The 13486-nt window shown below is 38.6% G+C and overlaps 1 protein-coding gene across 1 annotated transcript in view; it reads left to right on the top strand.

The window, feature by feature from the left end:
• The window catches only part of fut8b (fucosyltransferase 8b (alpha (1,6) fucosyltransferase)), a 108585-nt gene extending 102893 nt beyond the window's left edge, over positions 1–5692 (top strand). Inside the window, exon 10 of the mRNA XM_059355992.1 lies at positions 3931–5692. Within this exon, the coding sequence (XP_059211975.1) occupies positions 3931–4269 (339 nt within the window). The 3' untranslated portion in view covers positions 4270–5692. The remainder of the gene's footprint in view (positions 1–3930) is intronic.
• Positions 5693–13486: the final 7794 nt, after the last annotated feature.

Below are 13486 nucleotides of genomic sequence, written 5' to 3'. Positions count from 1 at the left end.
CTCAATAGTATACAAGGAAGCATGAAAGTGGAGTGAAGTTAGGAATGTTTGGATATTTAGTGAAAAACTGTACTATTGTGACACATGTTTTGGGACGTGTGAAGCTAAATACATCCATAATGTTATGTAATGAATCATATAAACGTTTCTTAACATGTAGCTGTATATCAGAGGTCTCGACTTGGGTTTAATTTAATTACTTTATTAGCAATAATTATAACCAATGGGAGTTGCACTCAAATTTCGTTGTGTATATATACAATGACAATAAAGGCTATTCTATTCTATAATAATTGATCAGATTTATATAGCACTTTAAAATGTACTCAAAGTCCAATAAAACCATGAACAAATACAGATTAAAAAAAAGGAAATGACAGAAAAAACTTTAGACTTGACACAATCAAAAACAAATGGCAACTCAGTTTGGACTTCAACACCAATGACTCCTGACTCACCTGGACTTTATCATTGTGACTTCAAGATATTTGAAAACTTCCCCCAAGCCCAAAGATTCAAATTATTTAAATGTTGTATATGTGTGCAAAGAATCAACTCATTTCCTAAATCAATTCATCAAGATGCAGGAGAGAATCATGAAGAACAAGTAAATACAAATTCTAAAAGGCATTTATGATGTTGATGGTTTTGTTTGCTCCAGTTCTGTGCTGGAGTCTTGACTTGTCTTGACTTGAGACTTGAGTACAAAGACTTGGGACTTAACTGTGACATGCAAAACATTGATATGGTCCCACCTTTGCTGTATTCACATACATTACAGTTCAAATTAAATGTCTGGTTTAACAAAAACACAGTATAAACAGGGTCAAATTCCTGGAAATTGTCTGGACCTTTCAGGCACATCTCATGACCTCCATCAGTGGATGGAGCTCAGCTGTAATGGAGATTTGTTTATTATCATGTGACCATGTGTCGGCACTTAATTAAACTTGTGTGTGTGTGTGTGTGTGTCAGGTGATAACAATTCAGCCGTTTTCTCCTCCCTCTGAACTGTTTCTAAGAATACAGAGCTCACTGTCTGTCAATACTTAATTGAATAATACATATAATACGTTACGCTGAGATTTCTTTAGTCAAACGGCTGTTTCAGAGATAAATAAAAGACCTTCAAGGTCTAAATAATTGTTTTTTTGCTGTCGAATTATGATTAAGTTAAAATGTTAAATTACATTTTATCAGGATGGATAAAAATAACCAAGTAACAGGAAAAAAACCTGAATTAATTTTATACCTAAAAACCAAAATACCTTCATCATATGATTAATTAAAAACAAAGCTTTTGCCTTTGTGTTGAAGTGGACTGTTGGAGCTGCAGGAGGAGACAATCATCACTTGATGTTTCCACTTTGTCACACAAGTCAAGCCAGAACCTTTTCCACAATCACAATCATGTGATTGTCAACAACCCCATTGTCCCATTTCCACTCACATGATTCACGGCACATTTATTATGGCTTTGACATTACAGTGGCATTTGTCATCCATTATTCTGATCATCTCAGCTTCTAAAGTGCTGTTTTATAGAGAGTTATAACATGAAGTGGTCGGGCTTCCTGCCAGCCCTAAAAATAATGTGTGAGCCGCATAATTCCTATTCACACTCTGGGTTTAATAGTCCGCTTCAAGGATCGGACTGGAATGAGTCGCTTAGCACTTTTTATCCCTCCTTTAGCAGGGCTGAAAGGAAAAGTATATGTCTTACAGTGAGAAGTCCTTTTGTACCTCTACCAGCGTTCTCCTGCCTCAACGGCTTTGTTACCAAGACAAATACATGATGTACTTTTATACAGCTAAAGCTGCTTTCCTGCTGAGTAAAAAACAGACCAACATCTGGCGTCTCCATCATCTGAAGGACTGCCAACTATAACAGAGAGAACAATTAGACAAAACTGTCATGTAGTGACTAGAGAAATGTTAACCTGGAACAAACTACGTCTGTATTTAACCCAGATTAGCAGTAAAATCAGTTTGAAAAAGGAATTAAAAACAGTAATTATTCAGAGAATAATGTAGGAATCCATTTGATTATTTATTTTAGGCTTGTGCCTGTTTAAGTTAAGATTACATTAATGTTAGAGAACTACTTATTTGTTTACTTTTTTAATTTTGTATTATATTTATTTTGTTATGGATTGTATAATATGTAATGTGAGGTGTTTATCTAATGTCTTAACCTTAACCTTTTGTGAGGACCCATGGAAGAATAGTTGTTACCGACGTAGTAACTAATGGGGATCCTGAATAAAGAAATAAATCTTTAGTGGAAAAAGTTACAATCAGCTGTTCAGAAATGCTCACAAATACTCACGGGTATTTATTCTTTTTTGAGCAATGCTTTGACTGAAAAAGGGACTTTTTCCTTTGCTGAATTTGCTGTCATTATTCACTCAGTAGAACCCAAATGAATAAATAATGGGTTATTTTTAAAGGGGGGGGGGGCTATCTTGTTAAGGCAGACGAGAATTATCCAGGAATTATCATGTTTATTCACTTTATATGAAAATAAATGTAGAGTTTTGTTAAATCTTGGGCTGCAGTCAACCAAAGAAAATCTTGGTTGACTGTGATTATGTCTACTCTAATATGGAAGCGGATTAGGGCCAGGTAGGAGAGAAAAATAATGAGAAGGGGGGGTAAAAAAATCCTTGTGCACTTGAAAAAAGTTGAAATGGTGAGAATAAAGTCAACTTTTTGAGTTTTTGAGTAGACTGCAAGCGGCAAACTGATTATCCTAATATATGTTTTAAAAATTCACACTAATTACATTAAAGATTCACCCAAAACAATAGTTGTGTTAACCTTCTACCAAGAGTAGCTCATTCATGTGTAAGGGGATTTTAACATTTTTTACCTTTTTACTCCTATTTTACCCTTAAATATTGTGGTTATAAGGGATGAGAATAATTAATCGATTATCGATTAATGGTCGTTAAGAATTTGGTCGATCACATGGAATTTTTAATCGATCTGTGTATTTTTAATTTTAATTTTATCTATGACTGCGTATCAGTACTCAGTGAACTGAAACACGGCACTCAGCATTTAGTTCTGTTGCCGTACGTAATAAAGCCAAAGAGTTGAGAATTAAGTTGGATAAAGCTACGGTTTGCAAACTGAAAGTTGCAATAACAATTATAAAACACACAGAAATACAAGAGTATTCATTTGAGCAAAACTAGCTTACTGTATCAAACCTTGCTAGCAGGAATTACTAGGTTTAATTTGATCCAAAACTTATTTAAACACAAAACACATTTCAATATGCAAGATTACTGTGGAAAAAAAACTCTTCGGGGGCAAAAACATAAAACATTGAACTCTTTGACATTATCTTAACAGTTTAATCTCACTTGAGTTAGTTTTACAATTGACAGGATTACGTCTCTTTTCGTCCTTTCAAAATAAAAGCGTCTGTTATCAAAACAGGCTTTTGCATAGTGCTGTATATATATATATATATATTATTTTGCCCATGTATGCATGCCGCAATTAATCGATTAATTGATCGTTAACGTTATAGATAATCGAGTTGGCAAGTTTCTTCCAAACGTCCATCTTTAGTGGTTATTGCTCATTTTATGACACTGATGAATATCAGGTTGTAGCTTGCAGTCTACCAAACTGTTCAGACAGACGTCTCTAAAACAATGTTCCTCTGGTGACTTATTGACACGGGAACAACCAATCTGTGAATATCTTTCCAACTTTACCGAACGCCGAAAAGTTGACTTTATTTTTGTCATTTCCACTTTTTTCTTAAACTGCATAAAGAAAAAAAAAACTCCTCATTATTTTTGCTCCTACCTCTTCCGTACTTCAACCAATCGTTTGGTCGATGATAAAAAATCTACATAAACATATATAATTGTAGTTATAACAGAAAATAATCTGTTTGTGTCCCTGTCTCAGGTCTGCCGTGTGGCCTATGAGATCATGCAGACGCTACATCCAGACGCTTCCTCCTTCTTCTACTCCCTGGATGACATCTACTACTTTGGAGGTCAAAACGCCCACAACCAGATCGCCATCTACCCCCACCAGCCGCGCAACAGCGAGGACATTCCCTTGGAGCCCGGAGACGTGATCGGCGTGGCGGGCAACCACTGGGACGGATACTCCAAAGGCATCAACCGCAAACTGGGCCGCACCGGCCTCTACCCTTCCTACAAGGTCAAAGAGAAAATCGAGACGGTGAAGTACCCGACGTACCCCGAGGCAGACAAACTGCTCAGCTCTCAAAAGAAGTAGAAGAAGAAATGAAAAAAATAACTAAAAGAAGAGGAGTGAGGAGAAACACGCAGACTCCGATTCCAGGGAAGGAGGCTGCTTTTGTACAGAAGAGAGAGGCGTACTTAGTGCGCTAAGCTGGGAAGAAAAGAAAAAGCCTGTACCCAGGGGTGATAGGAATGAGAATGCACTCTGTGTGTTTATTTGAGAGCGTGTGTGTATGCGTGCGCGAATGTGTGTGTGCACTTGTGTAAATGCCTGTGCATATGTCAGGTCATGGAAGACTTGCACCCTACCACTACTCCCCCTGCCCGACGCGCTGACGCCGGGTCTGTAGAGACGTAGACGTGAACATTGATTTTAAATAAAAGCAAGAAAACAATTAAAATCTACACAACTGACCGAGCTCGCTCTCCCGAGACAAGACTGGGACTACTGTAAGACTCGCACACCCCAGAGTGAGCTTCGAATCAATGACTGAAGAAGAAGAAAAAAAGAAAAAAAAAGATGACAAACTGGAAAAAAAGTGTTTTGATTTTTATTTAATTCTTTTCAGTGGTTTTGATTCTAATCTTGCCTTTTTTTCTCCTGTTTTTGTTTTGTTTACTGAATGTACTGTATTCTCTTCTTGCCATGCTCACCGCTGCTCCCCCTCTCCTCCTCCTCCTCCTCCTCCTCCTCCTCTCCTCCTCCTCCTCCTCTCACTGTGCTTCCTCCATCTCGTCTCGACATGTGCAATTAATTTTAAAATACCATATTGTGCTTTTATCGAGTGTTTTTAACAGTCTTAATTTTGCGCGTATGGGGCTTGTGCATTGTATACTGTACAGTGTGTGTGTGTGCGTGCGTGGATGGATGTGTGTGCGATCAAGCGTGCCTGTGTGTGCTGTTTAAATCTAAGGGGCCATGTCACGACCTGGTGCCTGATTAATGGTGAGCAGTGTGTGTTTTTATTTCCGGCTTTCCTCCTGACTGAATAGTGTTTGTGCGGCCAGCAGGAGACTGGCAGTGACAGAGGGGACTGTCCTCAGCCCCCACTCCCCCCCTCCCCCCACTCTCCCCTTCCTCCCTCCAGCACTTGGAACAATGGTGAACTCCAGTCATTGCGCTGGTGACCTCTAGTGAACAATGGTAAGATTATGTGGAGTATGGTGAACTCATGGTGCACGCACACACACAGACACAGGAGCCGTCCCGAGGCTCACCAAAAGAAGCACTCCACCGAGATATTAACTGTCTCTTCTGTCCATCTGTTTGTTTGTTTTTTTACTTTTAACATTGCTGTTTTAAAATAAATGCGGAAAAATATGTTTAAAAATGATAATGCTATGTCATATCAAACTCAGAGTCCCCATCATGAAGGCTTTTTTTCATAACTTATGTTTTTTGGGCATTGTCTTTGATAACCACAGATCGAATAAACTTGAGAAACCAACACGGCAAACACTTTTTTTTTTCTCCTCCTTTCGGTCTGATTCTGTTCGCCATCTGCTCCTCCAGCTCTTAAACGGGCAACACCTGCTCGTTCAATCAGGCTCAACATGCTTCAACTGCATTCCAAACTGGGAATCAAGGCTTTTTTCATATTTGAAGAGTTCATTTCCTGAAGGGTATCCATCTATTTTTGAAGAGTAAAAGCCATTACCTGAAGTTCATCTTTTGATATCTCTATAAAAAGGAGGACCCTGCTTCTGAAATTGATATAATTTTGGCATCCCAGGATTAGATCTCCCACTCCTACCTTCTAAAAGTAGTTTGTTTTTATAAATCATTCAGTGAGTGTGTGAATCGAGTCATTACCGAGCAAGAACTCTTAAATCCGTCTTCGATTTACATTTCAAACTGAAGCCCGACATCAGTACCTTCAACAGAGACGTTACCGTCCTTCATTTAAATATTCCTTGTGACAGCTACATGACATTTCTGCCCCAAATACCAAACATTTCTCCCCGTGGAGTCAAAACGCACCCGTAGACTTCCTGCTCTCGTCTAGTGTCCTACTTCCTACTTCCTGGCATGTCTGAATCGTTTATGATCTCGTTCTGTGTGTCTTATTTATGGGCTGTCTTGTTACTTTCTTACTGAGGGGGCTCTGGGAGTTTCATTACAGATCCCTCTTTAATTTCGACGCTGATCTGCATGCTTCATTGGACACCCATAAGGAAACCCGCAGCACTGGTGGCGGAGATGAGCTTTTTGGTGTGTGTGTGTGTGTGCAAGGGAGAATAATAGTTTTATTGGAGCTTTTTTCTCTCACTGCCTGACAACAATCCGCAACCAATTTAGCCCACGTTGACAAAGCATTCACAATGCACATGCAGCGTACAGCAGTTCATTGAACATCTCTCTTCACTGGGAAAGAGTCCCTCGTGGGCTTTATAAACGCACACGCTAACTGGAGGGCACTTTAATTAAAATGCACTCGTTGCTGTCACAGTGGCCTGTAACAGTCGTTTAAGAGAGACGTTAGTTCAGTTAATTATTCTGTTAATTGGACTCCGCTCCTGATAGAGAGCATTCAGGTTTTTTCGCAGGCGGATTTCTTTCTCCGCATTTGTGGTCTAATTGTTGCCGGGCTCGTTGAGTGCAGAGTGAGGCCATTTGCAGGCCTCAGCCTCCCACATGAAGTTGGGTGATGAAAGGGAACCTGTCCCATCTGAGTGCCTCATCCATTTAGAAATGTGTCCACAGAATTTTTTACTTTTTTTTATAACCCGTCTGTTAAGGCAATACTCACATGGCCAAAGGTATGTAGACAGAACGATCCATTGCTTCCTTCTTTCTATGCTGGTTAAGAAGAGAGGTCCCCTACTAAGATAACTACAGTGTAAGAAAAAACATCTTTCTTGTATGCAAAAGCCCTTAATTCGTGTTTTCCTAGAAAGTTTGGAATAGTGACTTATGTACTTGCAAGATAAAGCAAATGTAGAAATAACTTAAACATGCATTCTCCATAATTGCCAGCAGAAGGGGGGGCGACTCCACTGGTTGCAAAAAAAAATCAGTTTGTATGTGAGACAATGAGAAAATGGCCCTACTTCTCACTTCAATTATAAACATACTCATAATGACTTTATGGACCCAATTGCTAGTTTCAAATATTCTTTGAAAGAATTATCCGTTGCTTCCTTCTTTCCATACTGGTCAAGAAGAGAGTTACCATACTAAGATGAATATCCACAGTCTTTGTTACATGCAAAAGTCCTTTTTTGTTTTCCCAGAAACAACAAGGGATTTATGTACCACCAAGACCAAGCAAATGCAGAAGTGCCTTAAACATGCATTATTTATAATGGCCAGCAGGGGGCAACTTAACTGGTTCCCAAAAAAGAAGTCAGTTTGTATGTGATTCAATAGGAAAATGACCCTACTTCTCACTTCAATTATTACCTCAGTAGACATTCTTATAATGACTTTATGGACCCAATCGCTAGTTTCAAATCTTCTTTGAAAGAATCATCCGTTGCTTCCTACTTTCCATACTGGTCAAGAAGAGAGTTACCATATTTAGAAAAAAAGTATTTGTTTCATGCAAAAGTCCTTCATTTTTGTTAACCCAGACAGTGTTTCCTTGTGTTAATGTACTATCAAGATGAAGCCAATGCGGAAGTGCCTTAAACATGCATTCTTTAGAATGGCCAGCAGGGGGCAACTTGACTAGTTGCAAAATTTAGTCAGTTTGAATGTAGGTCAAAAGGAATATTACCGTACCTCTCACTTGATTTATTACCTCAGTAAACATTTTCTAAATAAGTTTATGGCCTCAGTTGCTAGTTCCAAGTCTTCTTCAGTAGAGTATGATTTTTATTTCATAAATGGTCCAATTTAGAGTAAAATAGATGATAAACAGGGTATGCTTTAGGGGGACTAAGTTATGATTGACAGGTCGCTATACAGTCCACCGTGTATTTTTGTCTTACAACTTTGAACCTTTCGCAGTGTTTTTTCAATTCATCAGAGTTATTCATTCATTCATTCATTCATTATCCTTAACCGCTTATCCGCACTGGGGTCGCGGGGGGCTGGAGCCAATCCCAGCTGGCATTGGGCGAGAGGTGGGTACACCCTTGACAGATCGCCACTCTCTTATTCACACCTACGGGCAATTTAGAGTCACCAATTAATCTTAAGTGCATGTGTTTGGACTGTGGGAGGAAGCCGGAGTACCCAGCGAGAACTCACGCTGACACGGGGAGAACATGCAAACTCCACACAGAAGAGCCGCAGGTGTCTTGCTGTGAGGCAAGAGTGCTTACCACTACAACCACTTAAAAATCTCTTGTTCGGTACTCAGTTTAACTAAAAGACACTAAGGAGTCGGCTGTAATGAAGAATGATTGTGCCGGTTGCAAAATAAAACTATACAGCAACTACCCTAAACCTTGGCGCAGTACATCTGACATTTGATCAGATAGTTCCCTCTGAATCACAAATACTGGCCTCATGGCAGCACCAGATGATCACTAGGATTCATCCTCTGGGCACCATGCATGTCTGTACAAAATTTAATCACAATACATGCGGTAGTTGTTGAGATATTTCAGCTTGGAGCAAAGTAGTAGATTAGCGACAATGCCATCCATAAAGCCATGCAGCTGGTGTGGCTGAGAAGACTAACTTTGGAAGATACAAACTTGATTAACTCAAACTGCTGAAGCCTGATACTCAAATTGGCTCTGGCTGGACTGGACATTTCCCATAGATTTAACACTGGATTTTATGGCTCTTATCTCTTAACACTGGAATCACGTGTCAACATATACATTGACCAGTAACTCTATGGGAATGTCAATGTTGCTTTGAGACAGAAAAATGTGAACCTGTTCTTTAAAGCTCCAAGAACATGGACCAAGATTTCAATGTGTCTGTGTAACTCTGATGGAATTCATATTATATAGAGATAAGTGGCTACGCCATCGCCTTGTGGAATTCTAATCTTGTAAAGGGCAGCTGAATTAATTCTGACTGACTCATGAAAAAGGGAGAGGAAATGGAAATGATTATTGTAGTCCTGGCCGGCTCCAATCAGTGCTCTGTTGGCGCAGCAGTAACAAGTGAAGTCTGCCCTACGGTACCTGGCCCACATCAAAGCTGAGAGGAGGAACTCGTACAAGGAACTGTCGGCTTTTCACGAGGCAAAAGAAGATTGTAGGGTGTGAATCTTTCTCCTCTTCACCCTAAATCAACTCAGCAATCGGCCACAGTTTGGCTTTTATTAGCTCAGTGTTTTTAATCCCACCTGTTATCTCGACTCACTATAAACCTGATTCTATAAACCCGATTCTTGGCACGGAGCGGGGCCAACTTAAGCTGCGGAGAAGTACATCATCACTCAGAGGAACAAAGGCGTTTTGTTTGGCACACGTACTGTACTTAACTGTGATCCCTGCTGTGAATCCAATAAATCTAATGGAGAGCTGACACACCGGAGGACTATATTGTTATTTGGAAAACAGATACCCCTTCAGACTCCACTTCCACATCACCTGTCTTTTTGAATTAAATGAAGAATGTAGTTTCTTATTTGCTTCACTTGGCTGCCCAAAATAAGACAGATTTGATTGTTAGACCATCGCAGTGTATTTGGGCATAACATTTTTATGGATGTATTTCATTGTCTGACTGCCAGACTCCTTTGATTGCTCGCCAAAGTTTTCAATTGTATACTTTGCCATGCACGCCAAAAATACACTAAGAAACCACAAAGATTACATGTTTATAATCTCCATAAACAGATTTTGCATGTGAATGCATAATCTGGAGGCAATTGGACCATATTTTGGTATCCAGAGCTTTACTGTTTCCCTTTTGTGGTCCATTTGGCAACGCGATTTTACTCCAAACTCCTCAGATATTGACGCTTGGTCAATATTCCTCTGTGTCAGATATTGCTGGACAAGGCACGCACCGGGCTTTCCATTAACTCCAATGTGTTGTATTATATAGTCACAGCAACAATACAAGTAGTATAGAGAGCACAAAGGTCCTTTCAGGGCAGATTGGAGTTGTGGTGGACAGGTCCAACAAACCCCAAATTTTGACCGAGGAGACTGGTGTATATGAAACCAAGAGTCAATAGCCATGTTTCCACTAAATGCGAAGCAAATTTTGACGCAAAATTTTGCAATGTTGCATTAAAGAAAATGCAGTTAGGGACATTTCCATCAACTGGTTTAAAGCGAATAAACAAAGCTGCATAAATGTCATTTATAAATGTAATTTGGTCAGAAGATGGCAGTGAGATGTATTGATGTAGGCTAATCTGTCAGTAAACAGTAGAAAAGAGAAAACAACAACAAAAAAAGGGGTTGCTAACCGGACAGTTTTGGCCACCAACGAGAGAAAAGAGAGGGAAGTCTTCAGGAATTGGATTCAATTGGATTCAACTTATAATCGTTCTTTCATGTCAGAGTGGAAACAGCTAATCAGTCATATGAGTTAAATGTTCGCTATGTCAGAACTTATTCGTAAAAAGGCGTTTCCATCTCCCATTTAGCACAATAACTACTTTTTGAACAAGACCAAAACCACCTCAAGGGAGCGTAAAAACTCATGTGCATTTTCAAGATATTTATTGGATTTTGGTGTTTCCATCAAGCTTTTCTGATGTGAATTTTCAAAATGTGCATCGAAAATTTGTTGATGGAAACACAATTATTGTTGTTATTTTAAAGTAACCTGCAAATTAACTTCCCCAAGTAGAAAAATCATGTTCAAGGTCACCTACATCACAAACTGTTTCTAGTAGTTAAGAACAAAGTGCATTTTTAACCCCAAACCTTTTTTCTCAACATTAACCAAGTAGTTTTGTTGTCTAAACTTTTTTTAGTTTTGCCGTGAATGGGGTATTTTATTTAGAAAAAAATCTTATCGTTTATTTTTGTCATAACTACCAGCAGAACATGTTTGACATCAGTTTGACGATTACCAGCCGTGGAGTTGTTGACAGTTTCATGAAGAAAGCAGCTGGTCTGAGAGCTGCGTGATGTCACACACATAATAGAGCTGCAGTCACTCGACACTCTGTAGCTTCCTTTGTTGTAAAGCAGACAAAGCGCTTTGTATCACCAACCCGATTAAGACCAAGTGTGTTATTATTACTGTGAATATGATGTCATAACAGTGCATATTTATACATGGTAATGAGGGTGATGAATGTAATATTGTGAAAGCATTTAATAATGTTTTAAAGGATAATTGTGATTTATTGCAAAGCGTAGGTTTTATTTTTTATAGTTTTAGACATCATTGCTATCAGATATTGTTGAGATCTAAGAATGTGGCCCTGAAGTTATCACTTCAGTGGTTACGTATTTCTCTATAACACTGCATATCGTGGAAAAAACAGAAATTAAAGTTAAAAAAATAAATGTATCAATAGTTCGACACTAAGATTCTGATTCACATGATAATTGTTTATTATAAGGCTCTATTTCTTTATTGTTATCATTATATAATATGGTGCTATATTATTTAAATTAATGACTATTTCGCAGGAAACTTGGCTGAGTTCCTGACTATTTTACTTATGAATATGGAATAATAAAAAGAAAAGATGCAGTTGTACAATATACAGTATGAATTGTGCTGTGTGAAGGCCTGATTGTTGAACGGAAGTGTATGAAACCAGCAAGAAAAGCACAAAGGAAATAGAAAAATACAGAAAAAAACTATTCTATACTAGGAACCCAGTGCTCAGAGTAAAGAGCTGACTGAGAAAATACAGAAAGTTGTCAGCGCCTGTAAACAAACCTCCAGTTCAAACTTTTGTGGAAGAGAAAATGAAGGCAACCTGTGAAATTATTCCCCAAACCGCACGCAGTAAATATCCATCACGCTTCACAGACCAACTGTACTAACCACTGCTGCATGCGCACACATTTTTCCTGCGCCATGAGGGATAATTACCACTCACGTTTGGTTTTTACCATTAAATAAAGTAGTTAAGATAAGAGGTTATCAATCCCCAGGCCACGGACCAGTACCAGACCATAGCTCATATGCTACTGGGCTGCAGGGAAACGATATGATAGGGAATAAAAGCTGAATACTAATTATAACACTAATTATATAACATTATGCTATTAAGGGCAATTATTTATTTCTTTATTTTTTTTCGGTGATTAACTTCAGTCTGTCTGTGCTGCACTTTTCATCATCACTACGCTGTTACGCCTCCAACAACAATACACAGGTTTTAACTACATCAGCATGCAAAGCAGCCGGTCTGTCATCAGCATTTAGTGGATGAGATGTGTGTGAGGTCAGCATGTTGCTTGGAGGTCTACCTGTTTGTTTTTATTTGTTGATGAACCACAGGGAAGTACTGGCCTAATTAAGGTTTTATTCTTTGTTTGTTTTTTTGCTCATCCACTCTCTTTTCTCCGTGTCTCTTTCTGTAATGACCTCTGCCAAGAAGGTTGTGTTTTTAGTCCAGTTTGTTTGTTTGTCAGCAGGATTACAGAAAAACTACTCGCCTGGTTTTTATTAAACTTGGTGGAATGGTGTAGCATTGGCCACTGATGAACCTATTAAATTTTGGAGCAGATCTGAATTGTGGGATGGATATATGAATTATTTTTCATTTCATTAACATTATGAGATACAGTAGGGTATTTGTGAGGATTCAGTGGAAAAAATGAATTATTTCATGGCTCATTTAATCTGTTTCCTTTCCTCTATGTTGTCATGCAGACACTGGAAGACATTATCCCTAGTCGATTTTCCATCAACAAATTTATATGCCCATTTTTAAGATTTGCATGAGAAAAGCTTGATGGAAACACCAGAATTCAATAAAACTTTCGAAATGCGCATAAAAGTTTTTATACTTGAATAAGGTGGTTTTATGCTTTTTCTAAAAATAGTTAATGCGCTAAAATGGGAGATGTAAACACTACTTCCAACTAAGATATGACGTAGCGAATTTGAATCCAGTTCCTGAAGACTTCAATTAATTTTCTCTCGTGGGTGGACAAAGATCCGATCACCAACCTCTTCTTTTGTTGTTTTTTCCCTTTTCTTTTTCTACTGTTTACTGACGGATTAGCCTACAGCAATACATTACACTGCCGTCTTCCGACGAAAGTACGATTATGCAGCTCTGTTTATTCACTCTTAACCATTTGATGGAAACGTCACTAATTTGCATTTTCTTTAATACGACATTTTAAAATATCCCTTCAAAATTTGATTTGACTTTAATGGAAACACGGCTAGTGTGTTCTTTAAATGCTCT

The sequence above is a fragment of the Centropristis striata genome, chromosome 18 (assembly GCF_030273125.1).
Source record: "Centropristis striata isolate RG_2023a ecotype Rhode Island chromosome 18, C.striata_1.0, whole genome shotgun sequence".
NCBI classification, from domain to species: Eukaryota; Metazoa; Chordata; class Actinopteri; order Perciformes; family Serranidae; genus Centropristis; species Centropristis striata.
The sequence above is the reverse complement of the archived record's forward strand: the minus strand, read 5'-3'. Positions and strand labels throughout refer to the sequence as shown.